This window comes from Humulus lupulus, chromosome 1 (assembly GCF_963169125.1).
Source record: "Humulus lupulus chromosome 1, drHumLupu1.1, whole genome shotgun sequence".
Taxonomy (NCBI): Eukaryota; Viridiplantae; Streptophyta; class Magnoliopsida; order Rosales; family Cannabaceae; genus Humulus; species Humulus lupulus.
This window is the reverse complement of record NC_084793.1, coordinates 140,072,763-140,090,750: the sequence shown is the minus strand read 5'-3', so window position 1 is coordinate 140,090,750 and position 17,988 is coordinate 140,072,763. Positions and strand designations below refer to the sequence as shown.

At 38.5% G+C, this 17,988-nt stretch overlaps 1 protein-coding gene across 2 annotated transcripts; it reads right to left on the bottom strand.

Annotated features, from left to right (window-relative positions):
* Nucleotides 1–10,520: 10,520 nt before the first annotated feature.
* LOC133819083 (mRNA export factor GLE1-like) lies at nucleotides 10,521–12,718 on the bottom strand. 2 transcript variants are annotated; one of them, XM_062252245.1, is made up of 6 exons: nucleotides 12,501–12,708; nucleotides 12,092–12,156; nucleotides 11,735–11,906; nucleotides 11,375–11,567; nucleotides 11,045–11,154; nucleotides 10,521–10,893 (listed from the first exon to the last, which is right to left on the bottom strand). In XM_062252245.1, exons 4-6 carry the CDS (start codon nucleotides 11,529–11,531, stop codon nucleotides 10,726–10,728), a joined length of 435 nt encoding a protein of 144 aa, XP_062108229.1. In that variant the 5' UTR covers nucleotides 11,532–11,567; nucleotides 11,735–11,906; nucleotides 12,092–12,156; nucleotides 12,501–12,708; the 3' UTR covers nucleotides 10,521–10,725. The 2 variants fall into 2 exon arrangements, 1 of the variants encoding a protein (XP_062108229.1); XR_009886266.1 differs by having other exon boundaries at nucleotides 10,855–10,893; nucleotides 11,045–11,170; nucleotides 12,501–12,718.
* Between the last annotated feature and the right edge of the window lie 5,270 nt (nucleotides 12,719–17,988).

The following is a 17,988-nucleotide window of genomic DNA, read 5'->3' as shown; positions in this document are numbered from 1 at the left end:
TACATGTATAAACTAGAAGAAATGCCTCTCAAAGAAATAACCAAGTCATGAATCCTCACCACAATCAAGAGCCCGATCTGGTGATAGAACCTCCATCATCAAATGTGTTAGGTAACCACCATTCAAATTTTGGATTTGATCTAGATGTCCTTATTGCATTAAGAAAAGGGATTAGGTCTTGTACCCAACATCCTATCTCTGAGTTTATTTTTTATTCTAATCTGTCATCTTCATTCAAAGCTTTCACCTCCAGTTTGTCAAGTGTTCTTATTCCCAGGAATATTGAAGAAGCTCTTGATGTTCCCGAATGGAAAGCAGCTATTCTTGAAGAGATGAAAGCTCTTAAAAAAAATAACACTTGGAGCCTAGTGGAACTACCACATGATAAAAGTATTGTAGGGTCCAAATGGGTGTTCACTATCAAGTATAAATCCAATGGCTCTATCGAGCGATACAAAGCACGTTTGGTGGCCAAAAGTTTTACACAGACCTATGGAATTGACTACACTAAAACCTTTGCTCTAGTTGCCAAGCTCAACACCATCAGAGTCTTACTCTCACTAGTAGCAAACTTAGACTGGGAATTACATAAGCTTGATGTAAAAAAATGCATTTTTAAATGGTGATCTTGAAGAGGAGTTCTACATGAGTCAACCCAAGGTTTTGAAGAAACTCTCAATAAGAATATTATCTGCAGAATCAACAAGTCACTATATGGCTTAAAGAAATCCCCTCGAGCTTGGTTTGATCATTTTTCAAAGGTGGTCAAGAATCTTGGGAACATTCAAGGACAAAATATTCATACTCTGCTTGTTAAGCACTCTGAGAAAAGAAAAGTAACCATCTTAATAGTTTATGTCGATAATATTATTGTTGCTGATGATGATATCGGAGAGATGAATCTGATCAAGAAAATGATGGCAAGGGAATTTGAGGTGTTTAATATATGTGTGAATATTTGTGAATGTTGTGCCATGTTATGCATACTAATGAATGAACGATGAAGGCCGGAAATGGTGAAGGCCGAGAATGGCAAGGTCGGGTACGACAAGGGGTTGGGATCGGTGTTAACCATGTTGATTACAGGTCGCTAGGGCGAGACCCTCCAAGGGTGTTGTATCCACCTGCTCGGTGAAGACCGTGAGGGCTTGGTAAAGTGCCTGGGTCAACATAGGTCACTATGTGTTTAGTTTGTTGACTGTTTTGTTGTATATTGTGGATTGATATGTGTGATTTGTTATCATTGAGTTTTCTTGCTGGGATTTGGCTCATGGGTGCTCTATGGTGTAGGTAAAGGCAAAGGAAAGGTCGACCAACCATGAGTTGGAGAGCATGGAGCGACGGGTACATGTTTGGTCTACCTGGCTGCCACGGCTAGAGTTATTTTGGGAAATGTATTGTAATGAATTTCTTTTGTCGCTTAAGTCGACCGTAATTATATTTTTGAGTTGTAATGTGTTTTATAAACAATATTTTGAGATCCCAAATGTATAACTCTTACGATTTTAAATGAATGTCCAAATCTTTATATTAATTGTTGCCAAATAAGTCTTTAATTCAATTTAGTCACAATTTTTAACCTAAAACCTTGATTAGCGAGCTAATGGCACATTTATAACTCACATGGTAACGACTCTAAGGTAGTAGGTCGTTACCACTTGGTATCAGAGCGTGCCAAGGTTTATAGTTCCTGGAGATCAACTGAACATGTACGCTCGCTGCCAGTGACAAGCTCGACTTAGGGTTGGTTGGTATTTAATGAACTATATGCTTAACTGGTTGTTTAAGTTGCCCTGTTTTTCTGAATGTATAGATAGAGCATGATGAGTGTGTTTATGTATGCATGATGCTAGGGCATGGCCCCTTGACTGTTATATGTTATGTGCTGATCTGTTGATTGTGAATGATTGATGGGACTGAGAGGTAGATTTTTGGATGTTGTTATCATGCCTGATGTGCAGCGTCATTGATTGCAGGCATATTCCAGTTATGCCTCGGCAGTCAATGCGACTTCGTGGCAATAGGGCTGAGGATGACAATCAGGGTCAGGACCCTCCACCTGCCCCACCGAACTGGCAATAGTTGTTTGCCAAAATGGAAGCCACGCTTCATCAAATGGAATATGTGCTTAGAGGGTTGAGGCAACAGACCCCTCCTCAGAGTATTGGGTTACAAGTTCCACAGGCTGTGGCACTAGTGCCAGCCCAACCTGCTATGGAAAATAGGTGGGAACCCTTGTACGAGAGGTTCAAGAAGCAGCATCCTCCCATCTTTGAGGGTGGTCCAAACCCACTATGGGCAGAGCAGTGGATGAATATGATTTCTTCCATCCTAGATTTCATGAGGGTGGAAGGGAATGACAGAGTGGCTTGCGCCAGCTACATGTATCTGGTGGGACATTATGCCCCAGAGAAGGGATGTGACAATTATGACTTGGGAAGAATTCAGAAACATCTTCAATGAGAAATATTACAGTGTTTCAATTCGGGCGGCAAAGGATGACAGAGTATGCTTTGAAGTTTGACCAGTTAGCGAAGTTCGCGCCAGACTTGGTGCCTACTGATATGGAACCCAAGAAAGATTGAGGTAGTGAGGGATTGGCCCAGGCCAAGCAGTGTATCAAAGGTTAGGAGTTTCTTGGGATTGGCAGGGAACTATCGACAGTTCGTTGAGGAATTCTCCAGAATAGCTACACCATTGACTGAACTGACACGTAAGAAGACTAAGTATGTCTAGACAAACAGATTTGAGAACAGTTTCAAAGAGTTGAAGCGGCAACTGGTCACCGCTCCAGTATTGAATCTGTCGTCAGATAATGAGAAGTTCGTAGTCTACTGCGATGTTTCCAAGCAAGGTTTAGGGTGTGTATTGTTGCAAGCTAGAAAGGTGGTAGCCTACACATCAAGACAACTAAAGGAGTATGAGCAGAGGTATCCCACACATGATCTGGAATTGACAGCGGTGGTATTTGTACCAAAGGTTTGGAGGCATTATTTGTATGGCGAGAAGTGTGAAATAAACACTGGCCATAAGAGTTTGAAGTACTTCTTTACTCAGAAGGATCTGAATATCCGCCAGAGGCAGTGGCTGGAATTGGTAAAGGACTACGATTGCGACATTTTATACCATCCTGGGAAGGCCAACGTGATGGTCGATGCATTGAGTTAGAAGGGGTCAGGTCAACTATTTAGTTCGAGGTAGATATCAGATAGGTTTGCTGAAGAGATGACCAAAGCAGGAATTAAATTGATAGTTGGCGTACTGCCCCAAATTTCCTAATAAGGTTTAGAACCTTGATTAGGAGGCCGGGAGGGCCATAATTGATTTATTATGGTATTTAATGATTATATGCATGTTTACGTGAATTATATTATTTTATGATGGTGAATGCATGCATATGGGAGTATTTATTATTATAAGGGTATTTTGGTAATTTGGCTGCTGTGAGCGTAATTGTGTATTTTGGGTGCATGGTTGTGATTAATTAATATAGCCTCATTATAAGGTGGATTTGTTCGAGCTAATCGGCATGAGACGATCATGAGATGTAAGTGTTCGGTCTAGTCATAACGGGTTTAAGCTCGGGGCTCGGGGTGAGTCTCGGGGTGTTTTAATGATTAGAGCGTTACCGGGAGTAATAGGGTAACGGGATATGAGTTATGGGTGTTTGATAGTATTGAGATTAGCGGGAATTAGGAAGCGTTAATTATGATTAACAGGATAAGTGGAAAGTACCAATTTTACCCTTAAAGTGGTTTTAGAGGCTTTAAGTGACTTAAGGGTATTTTGGTCATTTAGGTTTGGATTTGTATGACTTAAATTGGCTACTGGCTGTAGAAGCATGTGGAATTAAAACAGAGCCAAAACAGAGTGTCTCTTTCCTTCCCATACACCACCCTTTTCCATATTCTTCTTTGGTGTTCTTGAGCTCAAAGTGGGGTATTAAGCTAGGGAATTCAAAGGCTGGGTTTGTGGACTTGGTTCAACTATTGAGGAAGGTTCAAAGCTGGTTTTGAGGTGAGTTCTAGTCATTGAATTCAGGTTGTGCTCTGTTTTTCCCTTTAGTATTCAGCTTTTGATTCTTGTTGGAAGTTTGGGTGATGCTTAGAGGTTTAATTGAGTGTTTTGAGGAGGTTTGGAGCTGATTAGAGGGTTTGGTTCCAAGGGAAAATGCAGGGGAAATTTTGGTGTTGCGTGCTGTCATTTTGGCTGGTTTGGGCTGGGCGCCGCGCCGCGGCTGTGGTGCGCTGCGGCCCTTGGCGTCTGGCAGGGAGGTCTGCCTCTGTCTGAAGGGCGCGCCACGGCGCAGCTAGGGAGGGCCGCAGTCCTTAGGGCAATTTTGGCCAGAATCATGTTTTTAGCTTGGGGATTCAAGCCTTAGGCCTCGGGGTTGAACCTAGTACCCGGTTAAGTGGGGATTGATATCCCAGAGGCTAGATATTGGTTTGGGAACTTATGTTGATCATTTTTATTGATGGTATCTTATATTTGGTTATGACTAGGTGATCGTTAAAGGACTAAAAGTTGATCGTTCTCAAGGGTCGTTCTTTAAATCATTCTAGTTCGAATCTGAGGTAAGAAAACTGCACCCTGTGTATATGTGACATGCATGGTCACTCTTGATGCATGTTGGTTGATTATTAAACGTGACATGCATGGCTGCTATTGATGCATGTTGGATTGTTAAGTATGATGCATGTGATGCACGAGAAACATGTGATTAGGACATGCTTTGAGTACTGAATATGACGTTGTTCAGAGCCTGTGCCTCTGGGTTTGTGCATGGTCCTAATTGTATTAATACTTGTTGAGTAAGCATGCTGAATGCCTTGTTTATGGATATTGGACATGTGATATATGTTTGGTGGCACGGCTTACCTGTGTATGGCGCTGGCTTACTAGTCAGAATCGGCAATGGTGCTAGATCCGTCTGTGAAGCTGTGACTTATTAGTTAAGTTCACCACGGGCTGAGCACTGGTCGTGTTTCACCGACCCAAGAATCAGAAGTGGCAGTGCGTTGTGAACGCCGGGCCAAGTGAAGATTATATCTAATCGAGGTTGGCATTGAATGACTCATATAGGGTATTAATGCTGGACCGACCGGAAGGTCAATGGGAGCCATTAGCGCTTACCTGGTCTAAGACCAGATGTTTTCAGCCAAGGTATATGACCCCGGTGACTGTTTGTCACATGGCTGGGGGACGCTGTCCTTAGTTACGACTCTAGGGTCAGAAGGATGGTTATGTTGGTGACCAATCACCATGCACCTATCCTGATCAAACTTATGAAAGAACCACTTATCAATTAAGCCCCGGTGACCCTATCGTCACATGGCTAGAGGGAGCTGTACCCATTTCTGTGACTTTTGGCTATTGTCACCTATCTGTTTTGGACCGTTGGTCCTGATTGGCTATCATGATTATTGTTGATATTATGTCATGCTGTATTGTGTTTTCTTGCTGGGCTTCGGCTCACGGGTGCTATGTGGTGCAGGTAAAGGCAAGAGGAAGCTGGACCATCCTTGAGTTGGAGTGCTTAGGTGATGATGTGTACATATGCAGCTGCTCGACCACCACGGCCGAGGTTTAAAGTGGAACTAGGGTAAACCCTGTTTTGCCGCTTAGAACGGCCTGTTGTAAATATTTTTTGTAATAGACTCTTAAATTATATTTTCGGGATCCCAGTATATATATATATTAAACGTTCTAGTGAAACGTTACATCTTAACCAAAATGTTTAATCCCTAAACCGCTAATCATACTTAGTTACACATTTTTGGCCAAATGACTCGATTAGCGAGTTTAGCACTGTTTACAAGGCACATCGTAACGGTCCCTGGAGTTGGGGCGTTACAGTTGGTCATCTAGCCAATATTACACTTCAGTCTACGCTCCTTGAGAGGATCAAGGAAGCACAGAGGGAGGATCCCCACTTGAGGGAGCACATAGAGGATGTCTTAGCTGGGGTGACTAAGGATTTTTCTATTTCAGAGGTGGGTTTATTGAGGTATAAAGGTCGGATTTGCGTTTCGATGGATTCTGGTATCTAGCGAGAGATTTTGGATGAGTCTCATACCACTCCCTAGTCCTTACATCTGGGTATGACGAAGATGTACCAAGATCTGAGAACCTTGTATTGGTGATCGGGAATGAAGAGGGATGTAATGCCCTGCGTAACCAAAACTGTTACACTGTGTGTTTAAAATAGTGCAAGACCTGCTAATCAGGTCGATCGAACATAAATATGTTTCCTAAAGTCAACTGACAGGTTAGGGTTAAACGATTTTGATCGTGAACGGTTAATTTTCATTAAAAAGAAGTGTTTGATACATGGAATCCCAAAAATATTATTTACATGGCGAGAAAACAACCCTAAAAAATTGATACAACAAAAGCCAGTCTAAATGGCAAAATATAGTTTAGAGCTCTAGTTCCCGTAATTCCCTCGGGCGTGGCAGTCGAGCAGCTGTCGATGTACACTCCGCTCCCAGAGCTCTCCAACTCATGGTTGGTCTAGCTTTCCTTTGCCTTTACCTGCACCACGTAGCACCCGTGAACCAAGGCCCAGCAAGAAAACCATAAACAACAAGCATATACATCAAAAAAGCAATTAATAAACTTCAAACCAATTAATTCAATTAATCAGTAGAATACAAGTATCAAGCTAGGCAACGATTAGCAAATACTTTCACACAAAACTCAAACTATAATGTGAATACTTAGGTGTCGGTGCCCTTAGGCCGAGCCCTCTGGTTATTTAGCTGATCCCGACTCTCTTAGGCCGAGCTGCGTTCAATACTATTATCATCAGCCTCGACACCCTTAGGTTGTACTTTCATATTCCACATAACAGATATATAACTCACAGAACACATATATTCAATTATAGGGAATCTCAGTCCCAATGACAACCACATGGGTGCAGTTTTCTTACCTTGAGTCCTTAGCAATGGATAAAGAACGGTCTCGAGCATGATCCTCAGTCCTGAGCCTTAACGGTAATCCTAGTGACATTCAACAACGGATAACTATCAAATTATAATCCAATTAAATGTTTTGAAACCAAATACTAGCCTCTGGGACTTTGAATTCTACTAAACAGGGTAGTAGAATTCATCCCGAGCACCTAGGTTTCAATCCCCGAGCCTAAAATCAACCCTAGGCCAAAACTTCCTAGGCGGGCCGCGGCCTGGCCCTAAGGGTCGTGACACGCCTCAAGTCAGAGGCGCATCCTCTTGATTCTAGGGGAGGTGGGACGTGACTTGCTCCCTAGGGTCGCGACGCGCCCTCAAGTCAGCAAGCCCTCCTAGGGAATTCTGGGCACGTGGGCAGTGACACCCATGAACTGGGTCGCAGCGCCCCTTCGCGAACTCAAAATTCCCTGGGTTTCCAGCATTTCTCCCCAACTCTCAACCCCAAAATCCAACTGTAATGTACACCCCAATCAAAACCAGTTTCAGATTTCCAAATAACACTTCAAAAACAACATCTAAAGCCTTGAATATTAACTCAATTTTCCCTAAATGCCATAATAAAAACCCTCCCTCTAGTACCCCTTAACATCAAAACTAACCAGAAAAATTCACAGCTTAGAACTTGAATTCTTACCACATTTAGAATCCTCAATTCTCATAAAGTTCCTGGTTGTCCTAGCTTGATTCTTCAACCCTTAAGCTTTAGTTCCCAGACCTTTTTCCCAGCTTTAACCTATTTTTTGTTTTCTTTCAAAATTCTTCAGTTTCAAACACAAGAGAGGGAGAGAGAGTATACGTGAGTGAGAGGTTAAGAGAGAGTGTTGGGAGGTTCCACTACATTCTGGTTGTTCCTTAGAAGCTTGCTGAGTATATAACTTAATTAAAAAGGACCAAATTGCCCTTTATTACTAACCCAGCCCTCCAATTACCTCTAAGGGTACAATGGCCATTTTCCCGATTCCTGCTAATTCCTCAAGTCATCCTACCAATTTCCAATTAATCCCAACATATCCAACTAATTACCAAATACCTACTTGTTACTCAATAAACCCCAAATATACATTAAACTTCCCAAAATAACCCTAAGCTCACCCCGAGCTGGGTATTATTCCCTGCTGTTACTATTTTGCTAATCTGCTCCTTAGGATCGTCTCGAGCTGTATACTACAAATATATTCACATAATAATGTGGTCTTAATCATTTAACACATATAATCACATGTATGCCCTTAACGGGCCAAAATTACAGATATGCCCTTATAATCAATTAAGGGCCCACATGCATATCTAATACTCATAAACATGCATATAAACATATTCACATCATCATATATATCATGCATGCCACATAGTCACGCATTTAAATTATGTAATCACATACATATCCAATTATGCTCTCCTAGCACGCTAATCAAGGCACTATACCCTATTAGTACTTTTGGGTCGTTACAACTATCCCCTCCTACTGAGAATTTTGTCCTCAAAATTTACCTGAATAACTCGGGATATATATCTCGCATAGCTGACTCTAGTTCCCATTTCACTTCCTCAACCTTGCTCTTCCACCATAATACTTTGACTAAAGGAATCGTCTTGTTCCTCAGAACCTTATATTTTCTGTCTAAGATTTGAACTGGTCGCTCCTTGTATGATAAATTGGTCTGTAGCTCTAGACCCTCATATCCCAAAACATGAGTCGTATTTGAGACGTATTACGTCATGAACTCCTGATAATGACAGTGGCAGAGCCAATCTGTAGGCTACCTGCCCGATCCTCTCCAGGGTCTCCAAAGGTCCTACAAACCTAGGGCTTAGCTTGCCCTTTTTTCCAAATCTCCTCACCCCTTGCATTGGTGAAACTCACAGAAACACGTGGTCCTCAACCTAGAACTCCATGTCTCAACGCTTAGGATCAGCGTAGATTTTCTATCTGCTTTTCAAAGTGAGCATTCGAGCTCAGATTTTCTCACCATTTCCGATCCCAAATATCTCCTATCTCGCATCTCATCCCAATGAATGGGCGACCTACATCTCGTATGGAGCTACTTCAATCGTTGATTGATAATTGTTGTTGTACGAAAAATTCAATCAACAGGAGGTACTTACTCCCAGACCCCTCGAAGTCTAACATACATGCTCTAAGCATGTCCTCCAGTATCTGAATTGTCCTCTCAGACTGTTCGTCTGTCTGAGGATGAAAGGTTGTACTAAACTTCAGCTGACACTACAAGAAAAAACAGTATTCATAACACTTAAACTGCTAACCGGGACTATTGATAGCACTTCTGAAAATGCTAACATAGCCCCTGTTATTAAAAGTCCAGTCTTTTCTATAACTGTTTTTGAATGTTATGTTCGGTGTTATCTTAAACTATTCAATAACACATTTTTAGGTGCTATAATATTGAAATAATAACATTTAGATAGAGTTTTTGGTTATAAATTTGAAGTTTAATCTTGTACTTTTTTCATAACACTTTTCAACTGTTACATTTGATTATTTTGATAACATTTTTAGTTTGTTATATTATATAAACCATAACGATTTTTTACGCTTATAATATGTTTCTAAATCATAACATATTAAGGTTTTTTATTGTGATAATGGTACTTATAAGTTTTTTTTAATTAAAAGATTTTCATTATTGTATTTTGATAAAAAAAAATCAAAATTAATCATAAAATATAATTCTCAATAGATTGATAAAACATAAGTATTACATTAAACAATAACTAATTCAAACTCTGAATGTGTCTATTTCATGAGATCTTAGTTCTAACTTAAGTTTGAAAGCATAACATAATAAAGTTTTATAATCTTGAACATTTTTTACTTCAAAAATGAAAAACAAAAAATTACAAGATACACAAAAGTAAACCATGATGAAACTTGCTCCATCCTTCAATTCATCATCCTTTGTGCACTTGTCTTTGTTGTGAGTCCATTTGTTGTGCACTTGTCATATACCTGTTTCCCTTTCTTGTTTCCCTTTCTTCCACAGGTCCATGTGTAATCCTCTTTGCAATAAAGCCGGTTGTAGTCCACAAAAGGCCTATTGCTGTCAAGCTTATGTTAAGCTCCGTCTTTAGAGCACTATAAGCTCCAGTCACATCTACACACCTGTAATATTCGAGTGTAATAATGGAATCACACCAGCAATTACTTAAAGTGGTAATTCTAGGGCTTTTATAAAAAATAAAAAAAAACCAAACTGCCTTGTATTAATTAAAAATGCATGAAAGTTGTAATTCTTGGTTTCTATGTTGGAAGTAATGAAATTATAAGATTTTATCAGTCAATCCAAGTGTAGGTGTCAGTGTGTGCCTATGCATGTGTGTAATCGGTCACTTGATATATTATGCCACTGCACAATATAGTATCTGATAAAACTGGAAGATTAGAACTTATTAAAGTGGCAGCTATAGTAATCCATGTTGCATTAATGAAATTATTAGCTCTTATTAAATATATCTGTATTATACTTTCAAAAGCATCAATCAAGCAATCAAAGAATATGTACTATTATCTGATAGAAGTGTCAAACGTAAGCATGAAAAATCATAGACAACCTATGACTTCAATACAGTAATGTGTATAAAAAGGAAGAATGAAAAGGCTAATAAAAGCAGACATTACATTCTATGATATCCCTTTGGGTTTGGTTGACAAGTCCTGGAAGTGATCTGAACCTAAAACAACACATATGGATTGATCTAATGCATCTAGTGCCATCTAACACTTTCTTAAAGATCATAAATTTTCACCTAAAATATTATAGATATATATAAAAACATATATCCTACTAAACAAACAGTAAGTTACATGATTTACCTGAGAATTTAAAGAGGAAAGAATACTGAAGTCGCTGTACTGGCCAGACGATTCCCTCAATAACTTTTTCACACCAGTAGAAACCTCCTGTCAAGATAAACTAAAGCTTAATATACTTAAACAATTAAACTCTATAAGAATGCTGCAAGAAAATCCCAAACAAAAATACTAGTTTCTAGTTACCAAATAGAGATTAACAATTTTCAAATAAATATGAATTACAATATAGAGAGCAAACCTTATTTACATTCAATCCTAATGCCTTGTTTCCTTCATCCAAGTCTTCCAACTTTTTTATTCTTTCACGCTCCAACTTTAGTGCAGCTTCTGCAGCTTTAGTAATGTCACCTACCACCAATAGCCCCTTTCACGCATCAGATAACAGAAAAATTCTTAAAAGAGTACAGAGAACATGAATAAACTGAACTATTGCCAAAAATGAACTATTGCCAAAACCTAGCTAATCTTTGTGAAAACTAGGGCTAAACTAGATTTTTAGATAAAAGGGCAAATGATTATATTTATAGATCAGTACAAGGTTGCTATATTTGCCTGGTAGCCAAATTACCTGCTGATGCTGAATTTATTGGTTTTTCAAATTCAGATTCCTTGGTTTTGGCTTTAGTTTGCAATCCTAAAGCTTCCTTCTGAACAGTAGCCTGGCTTGACGCTTCATTGGCCTCCCTTTCAGCAGCCTCTTTTGCTTCTCTTCTCTGAGCTTCCATTGCAGCCCTATTTGCTTCTTCAGCTCTGAGTTTTGCCTGCATCAGAAAATACTTTTATTACTAACAACATCATAAAACCAAGATAATATACCAAAGCGCATTAAGATTATATCAGAAGAATATGTGAGAATAATAGAGGACTGTGACAACCATCTTTAGACATCTACCAAAAGAAATGAATAATCTGGGCAAAGTCAACAAACCTCAGCTTCTGCTTTGGCTTTTTCTTGGCGGAGTTTTTCTTCCAGGAGAGCTTTCTCTTTTCTTTTGGCCCCTTCATAAGCCACATCACTTCTTATTTTCCTTTCTTCTATCTGGGACCTGAGTTCATGGTCCCTTTGGATAGCAGTCAAGTGGTTATCAAGTGCTTCGACACTATAGATGATGACCCAAAAATAAGAAAACAGAAAGTCCAAATCTGACTTAAACAATAAAAAAGAAGAAGGAGATGAGAAATCATTAAAATTCCAGGGAAAAAAAATATCAAAAGCATGAGCACTTCAATGAGGGGAGGCAAAAAAAACAATACAACATTATTAACAAAGGAATTGCAGTCTTACATTTTTCTTCCATCAAGTATGGCTGAATTTCAAGTGCCGACTCATTCTCAGAGTCGTCATCATCACTAAGAGATAAGTCAAGAAAATACAAAGTATTAATAGAAACTAGCGAGATCTTTAACAATCAATGCGATATCACATACCATAGAAATATCATAGAAGTCTGTCATGAATACACAACAGCTGATTAAGCTTTTGATGACAGAATAGGGATGTAAAACTTGAATTGATAAATGGAATATAAGTAAAGGAAAACAATCAAGGCCAGTTAAATGCATACCTAACAACCATATACTTCACACTAGTTAAAACAGAACATTTCACAAATGACAAATATGGAATAGAATATAGGAATAAGTTGAGACAACTGCAGTTATATAAATATATATATATAGAGAGAGAAAGAGACCTTTTCTGAACTATGAGGCCTTGAAAGTGAGTATCAAAATCTGAAATTCCAGAGCTTAACTGGTTAGAATCCATTGATGCTTCTGCTGCTTCAGGAACGCCCAAAAGCTTTAAACACTCATTCCAACACTCAGCACCCCTCCATAGAAGCTTAGATGCAAGACCATAATACCCAACATCATTAACATCTTACATGAACACACTATTACATTAACTGCGAATTGTCTAAGAATTTGGCCAACTAGAACTAAATAAGTTAATCACAAATTTAAATGTTGTATTTATCTTTCCTGAAACTTCATAGAAAAAAATAAAAATACTATTCAATGCAACGGTACCCTAGTCGCATTGAAGTCCCCGCTGTTACAACACCATCCCCACAGTCCCACCTCCATGCTAACATCTGCAACAACAGAGAAAGAAAGAGAGAGAATGAGATCGTGGGTGAGAGGGAAAGAACTAAATCTGGAGACACAAACAGATGTACATATATCCTTGTATATATATAATACCTATACATGAAATAAATACATCAAAATAGAACAACATTAGAGCAGAAACAGAACTAAGAAAACTTAAGAAAAAATAGGACAGAAATGGAAAAATAGACAATGAGAGTCACTAAGGAGGGACAAGTGACTAGCATAACAACCAAATAATAATCGCACCACACTTAATTCATAGTAACTACACTTTAAAAGTTCTATGCATCTGCCTTTATATAATATGCAATGTCCTAATGGGAATTTATATTTGGAAAGACAACCAAAGAAAAAAAGTTACTTTTTGTAAACAAAAGTAGACCCTACAAGCAAACAAAATTAACAGAAAACAGATGCCTAATTATCAAAAGCATCAAACAAAGAAGCCTAAATATGATTTTGATTAAGAGCTTATCCAATTTTAGTTTAAGGATCAGGTTGTTTAGTTCTACCTCTTTTTATGAATTCCTACTTTGTAGGACTCAGCTAAACGGCTGAATCTATATATAAACTTATGTAATTCTTTTGTTTCTTAGTGAAGTGGATTTAACAATGTTTTAGTGTTTCCTTCCTTAACCAGCTTTACTCGTTATGTAATCTTCCTTTCATCTTATTGTTTGTTTTATCATTTTATTCTTCTTTTGACGATATGATTTTGACAACTTGTAAGTTTCAAATTAACTTCATAACTATTACTAATTTTTTAAAGAAAACATACTAATCTATATACTAAAATTTATCAAAGTGCACCAGACACTGTATAAGACTAAAAATATTCCTGTCCAGTCATTTCTACTGAAATCCAGTCCAAAGGTTTATTTAAATAACTAACTTCTTCGTGTGACTGGAGAATACATACCACAAGCGTAAAGCAAGCAACTAATGGCATACAGAACAGTTAGCTGAATACAGTAAGTTGTCCCCCGAAACCTATGCACACAAAGAAGCCAAAGACAACATATTATCAGGCAGTATAAAATGCTCCGAACTTACTTGCATTTTGGGTGTTGATCGCAGCCAATAAAGTAGCCGGCACCGAATCGACTGACTTTAAAAATCAATGTGCCCTCAAAACAGCTAAGAAGCAAAACCATGAAATAGACTAATTAAAATTTAAAAATAAATAAATAAGCATTTAATTAGGCAGCATAGACATTCCCCATTAAAGAGGAATAATAGAAATCATGCCCCCCCTAAAAAATGATTAGCGCCAACCTTGAAAAGGAAAAAATTTAAAACCATCTAAGAACCATTATGCAAAGAAGGAAAAATAAATGTAGAGAACTTTTGAAATGCAATTCAGAAATGTAAAATAGAGAGGACAAGAATATTTCTACACAATACATTTTGCATAAAACTTTGATATTACTTAATGTTGAAATTATCATTGATTCTAGGTGATATTACAGCCGTATTTTACAGCTGTGATCAGTTATTAATTTTCTCATTTATAATAATGCTGATAGTATGCTATCAGAATATATCTTTATAAGCAATTAATTAGGAGAAAACTCTTATATATTCAACCTTAAATGAATGAATAAATTGCTTGCATATGGAAGCGGATTTTCAATTATCAAATGGCCAAATTCTCACAATCCAATTTGGTTGTATCCTCAATTAGACAAGTGCCAATGATCTCCATTTCATCATTACAAAAAAAGACATAAAGGTAGTGTGCAAAACATAGTATTTCAGGCAAAAAAATAAGTAATAAAATAGAAGAACAAATTTACAAAACATGCAAAATTTAAATCTAATTTCATTTCTTTTCACTTCTGTGATCAAGAACCTAAAATATGCAAATGAAATACAATTGAAAAACTGATATGCAAATAATCATAGTTTAACTTTAAGAGAGTAGAGCTTCAGATCACACTTATAACAAAAGCTTAATAAAATCAGATAATAGAACATGCATAAATCAAATCTAGACAATCCTAACTTCATACAAAAAAAAAAAAATACAGCAAAAAGGACTAAAGGACAGGTAACTACAAAAAGACCAACACAAGCAATTCTAACCATGGTAGAGACTAACTACAATCAGTTACAGGAAGAGTCTATATTAACAAACCAAACAGTAATACTAACAGAACTAAAGACACTAACAAATACAAATAGTAAAGTATTGACTAAGTGTTGCCGGCAAGAGAATACTCAATAGTTATATGGTTAATAAATTTATTAATTAATTGATTTTAAAATCACTCTTCATTTACCTAAAAGTTTCATTTACTTTCAGTGAATTAATTCCAAAGTGAGTCAAGAATCTCAATCTATCCAGTAGTTTGAATAAGTATATACCTTACTTAACCCTTCATATTAGTCGTGCATGGAGGCATTCAAACTAAGGAAAAGCAACTAAACTCTAAGGCACACTGTGACATACAGAACATGAAAAATTTCCCACAGGCCCCAACAACTAAACTCTAAGGCACACTGTGAGGAATAACTACTCCAAATCCATGATTTAAAACACTTAGATTTAACACAAAAGAAGTAGCATGAAAGCAGAAATGAAAAATAACAGAGAAATTAAGAGAACACAACTAAAATTACTTGGTTACAAAACTAGTTCTCACAAACACAGCTCTCTCTCGAGACAAACAAGCCTATATATATGAAAGTCAGGATTTTAGAAATAATTCCAACACAAGCATATATATATTGATAATATTCAAAATGGTTTCTTGATATTAAATTGAAATTTGAAAAAAAAAATAATAAATTATACCTCACAGAGACAAACGGAGGTCTCCAGTTCTTGCTCAAAGCCAGCGGGAGAGATAAACAGAGAGGGGGGGACGAGAGACTCAATGACTACAGCACGGGCGTGGTCGTGGTGTGTTTCAATTGCGTAAGTACCGACGTGAGGGAGGCTTCAGCAGGGGTGTGGTTATGGTGTGGTTCAACAACACGAGGATTAGAAAGCCGAGAGAATGTGAGAGAGCGGATGAGAGAAAGAGTAAGGGAGAGCGAATGAGAGAAAGACTGAATGCACTGAGAGATTAGGGATTAGGGATTAGGGATTAGGGATTTGAGACTGAATGCAATGAGAGAAAGACTGGTAGAGATTAGGGATTTGAGAGAGAGAGAGGCACGCTGGTAGAGATTATGGATTTGAGAGAGAGGATTTACCAGAGAGAGAGAGGCACGCTGGTAGAGATGCACTGAGAGATTAGGGATAAGTTTTTTTTTTCATTTGCTGTTCTCTTTTGTCAATTTCAGGCGGCAAAAAGTGTTTCATTTGCCGCCTAAATTTTTTTTTCCCGTGTCTTTTTTTCTCCGTGTCTCCTATCAATAGCACTTCTAAAATTATGTTATATTTTAATGTAATATTTGAGAAAATTTGTTCTAGTGTGAGTTCCCATAGCCTTCTGCAACCCACCCCAAAACTTGGAGGTGAATATGGGATCCCGATTCGATACCTATAGATTTAGGAACCCCATGGAAACATACAATCTCCCTTACATACAATTCTGCGTATTGATCTACCGTATAGGTTGCCCTCACTGGCAGAAAGTGAGATGACTTGGTATATATGTCTACTATCACCCACATCGAGTCATGTTGCCCCACCGTCCTGGGTAAACCTCCCACAAAATCCATAGTAATATCTTCCCACTTCCACTCGGGAATACCCAAAGGCTGTAATAACCCCACTGGTTGCTAATGTTCAGCCTTTATCTGGTGACAGGTCAAACACTTGGTCACATATTCAACCACGTCCTTCTTCATCTCAGGTCACCAATATAAAGTTCATAGATCTTGATACATCTTTGTTGTGCCTGGATTGAGTGAGTATGGTGTAGTATGGGATTCGTCGAGTATCTCTCGTCTAATACTCATATCCATCGGAACACAAATCTGATCCTTGTACCGCAGTAAACCTGTCTTTGAAATGGAATAATCTTTAGCCACCCCAGCTAGGAAATTCCCTCTAACCTCCTGCAACTGTGCATCATCTAACTGACCCTCTTTTATCCTCTCTAGGAGTGTAGAATGTAAAGTAATATTGGCCAACTAGCCCACACAAGCTCTATCCTCGCTCTAGTCATCTCCTCTGCTAACTTCTTTGATATCAGTTTAGAACTAAACATCTGTCTCGGGCCCCTGCAGCTCAACGCATCTGCCACTACATTGGCTTTTCCTGGGTGGTAAAGCATATCACAGTCATAGTCTTTCGCTAACTCTAGCCAAGGTCTCTGTCTCATGTTCAAGTCCTTCTGGGTGAAGAAATACTTCAAACTTTTATGATCGGTGTATATCTCGCACTTCACCCCATACAAATAATGCCGCCAAACTTTCAGTGCGAATACAACCTTTGCCAGCTCCAAATCATGGGTAGGATACCGCTGTTCATAATCCTTCAGCTGCCGCGACACATAAGAAATAACTTTCCCATTCTGCATCAACATTCACCCCAATCCTAGTCTCGATGTGTTACAGTACACCACAAGCTTCCCTCCCTCCGAAGGGAGACTCAACACAGGAGCAGTAATCAGTCGTCGTTTCATTTCTTGGAAGCTACCCTCACACTTGTCTGACTAGATGAACTTCATATTCTTCCGTCAATGGTGCGACAATCTTTGAAAACCACTCTACAAACCACCTATAATATCCTGCTAGTCCAAGGAAGCTCCTAACCTCCGAGGCATTCATGGGCCTTGGCCAATCCCTAACTACCTCTACCTTGGCTGGATCTACCTTAATCTCATCTCCACTAACTATATGTCCAAGGAATGTCACTTCTGGTAGCCAGCACTTGCACTTCTTAAACTTAGCATACAATCGATGCTCTCTCAATCTGTGTAATACCCGTCGGAGATGCTGCTCATGCTCTGCCTCTGAACTGGAGTAAACTAAGATGTCATCGATGAAGACAATCACAAACTGATCTAAGAAGTCCTTGAACACCCTATTCATCGGATCCATAAATGTTGCAGGGGCGTTGGTCAAACCAAACGACATGAACAAGAACTCATAATGCCGATACCTTGTACG

Bases quoted from the DNA above. Each gene is read 5' to 3' on its own strand.
- LOC133819083 (XM_062252245.1), bottom strand. From the start codon at position 11,531: ATGGAAGCTCAGAGAAGAGAAGCAAAAGAGGCTGCTGAAAGGGAGGCC. The intron at 11,155-11,374 runs GTAATTTGGCTA...TATTGGTGGTAG, and splicing joins AATAAATTCAGCATCAGCAG to GTGACATTACTAAAGCTGCA. The intron at 10,894-11,044 runs GTTTGCTCTCTA...TTATCTTGACAG, and splicing joins TAGGATTGAATGTAAATAAG to GAGGTTTCTACTGGTGTGAA.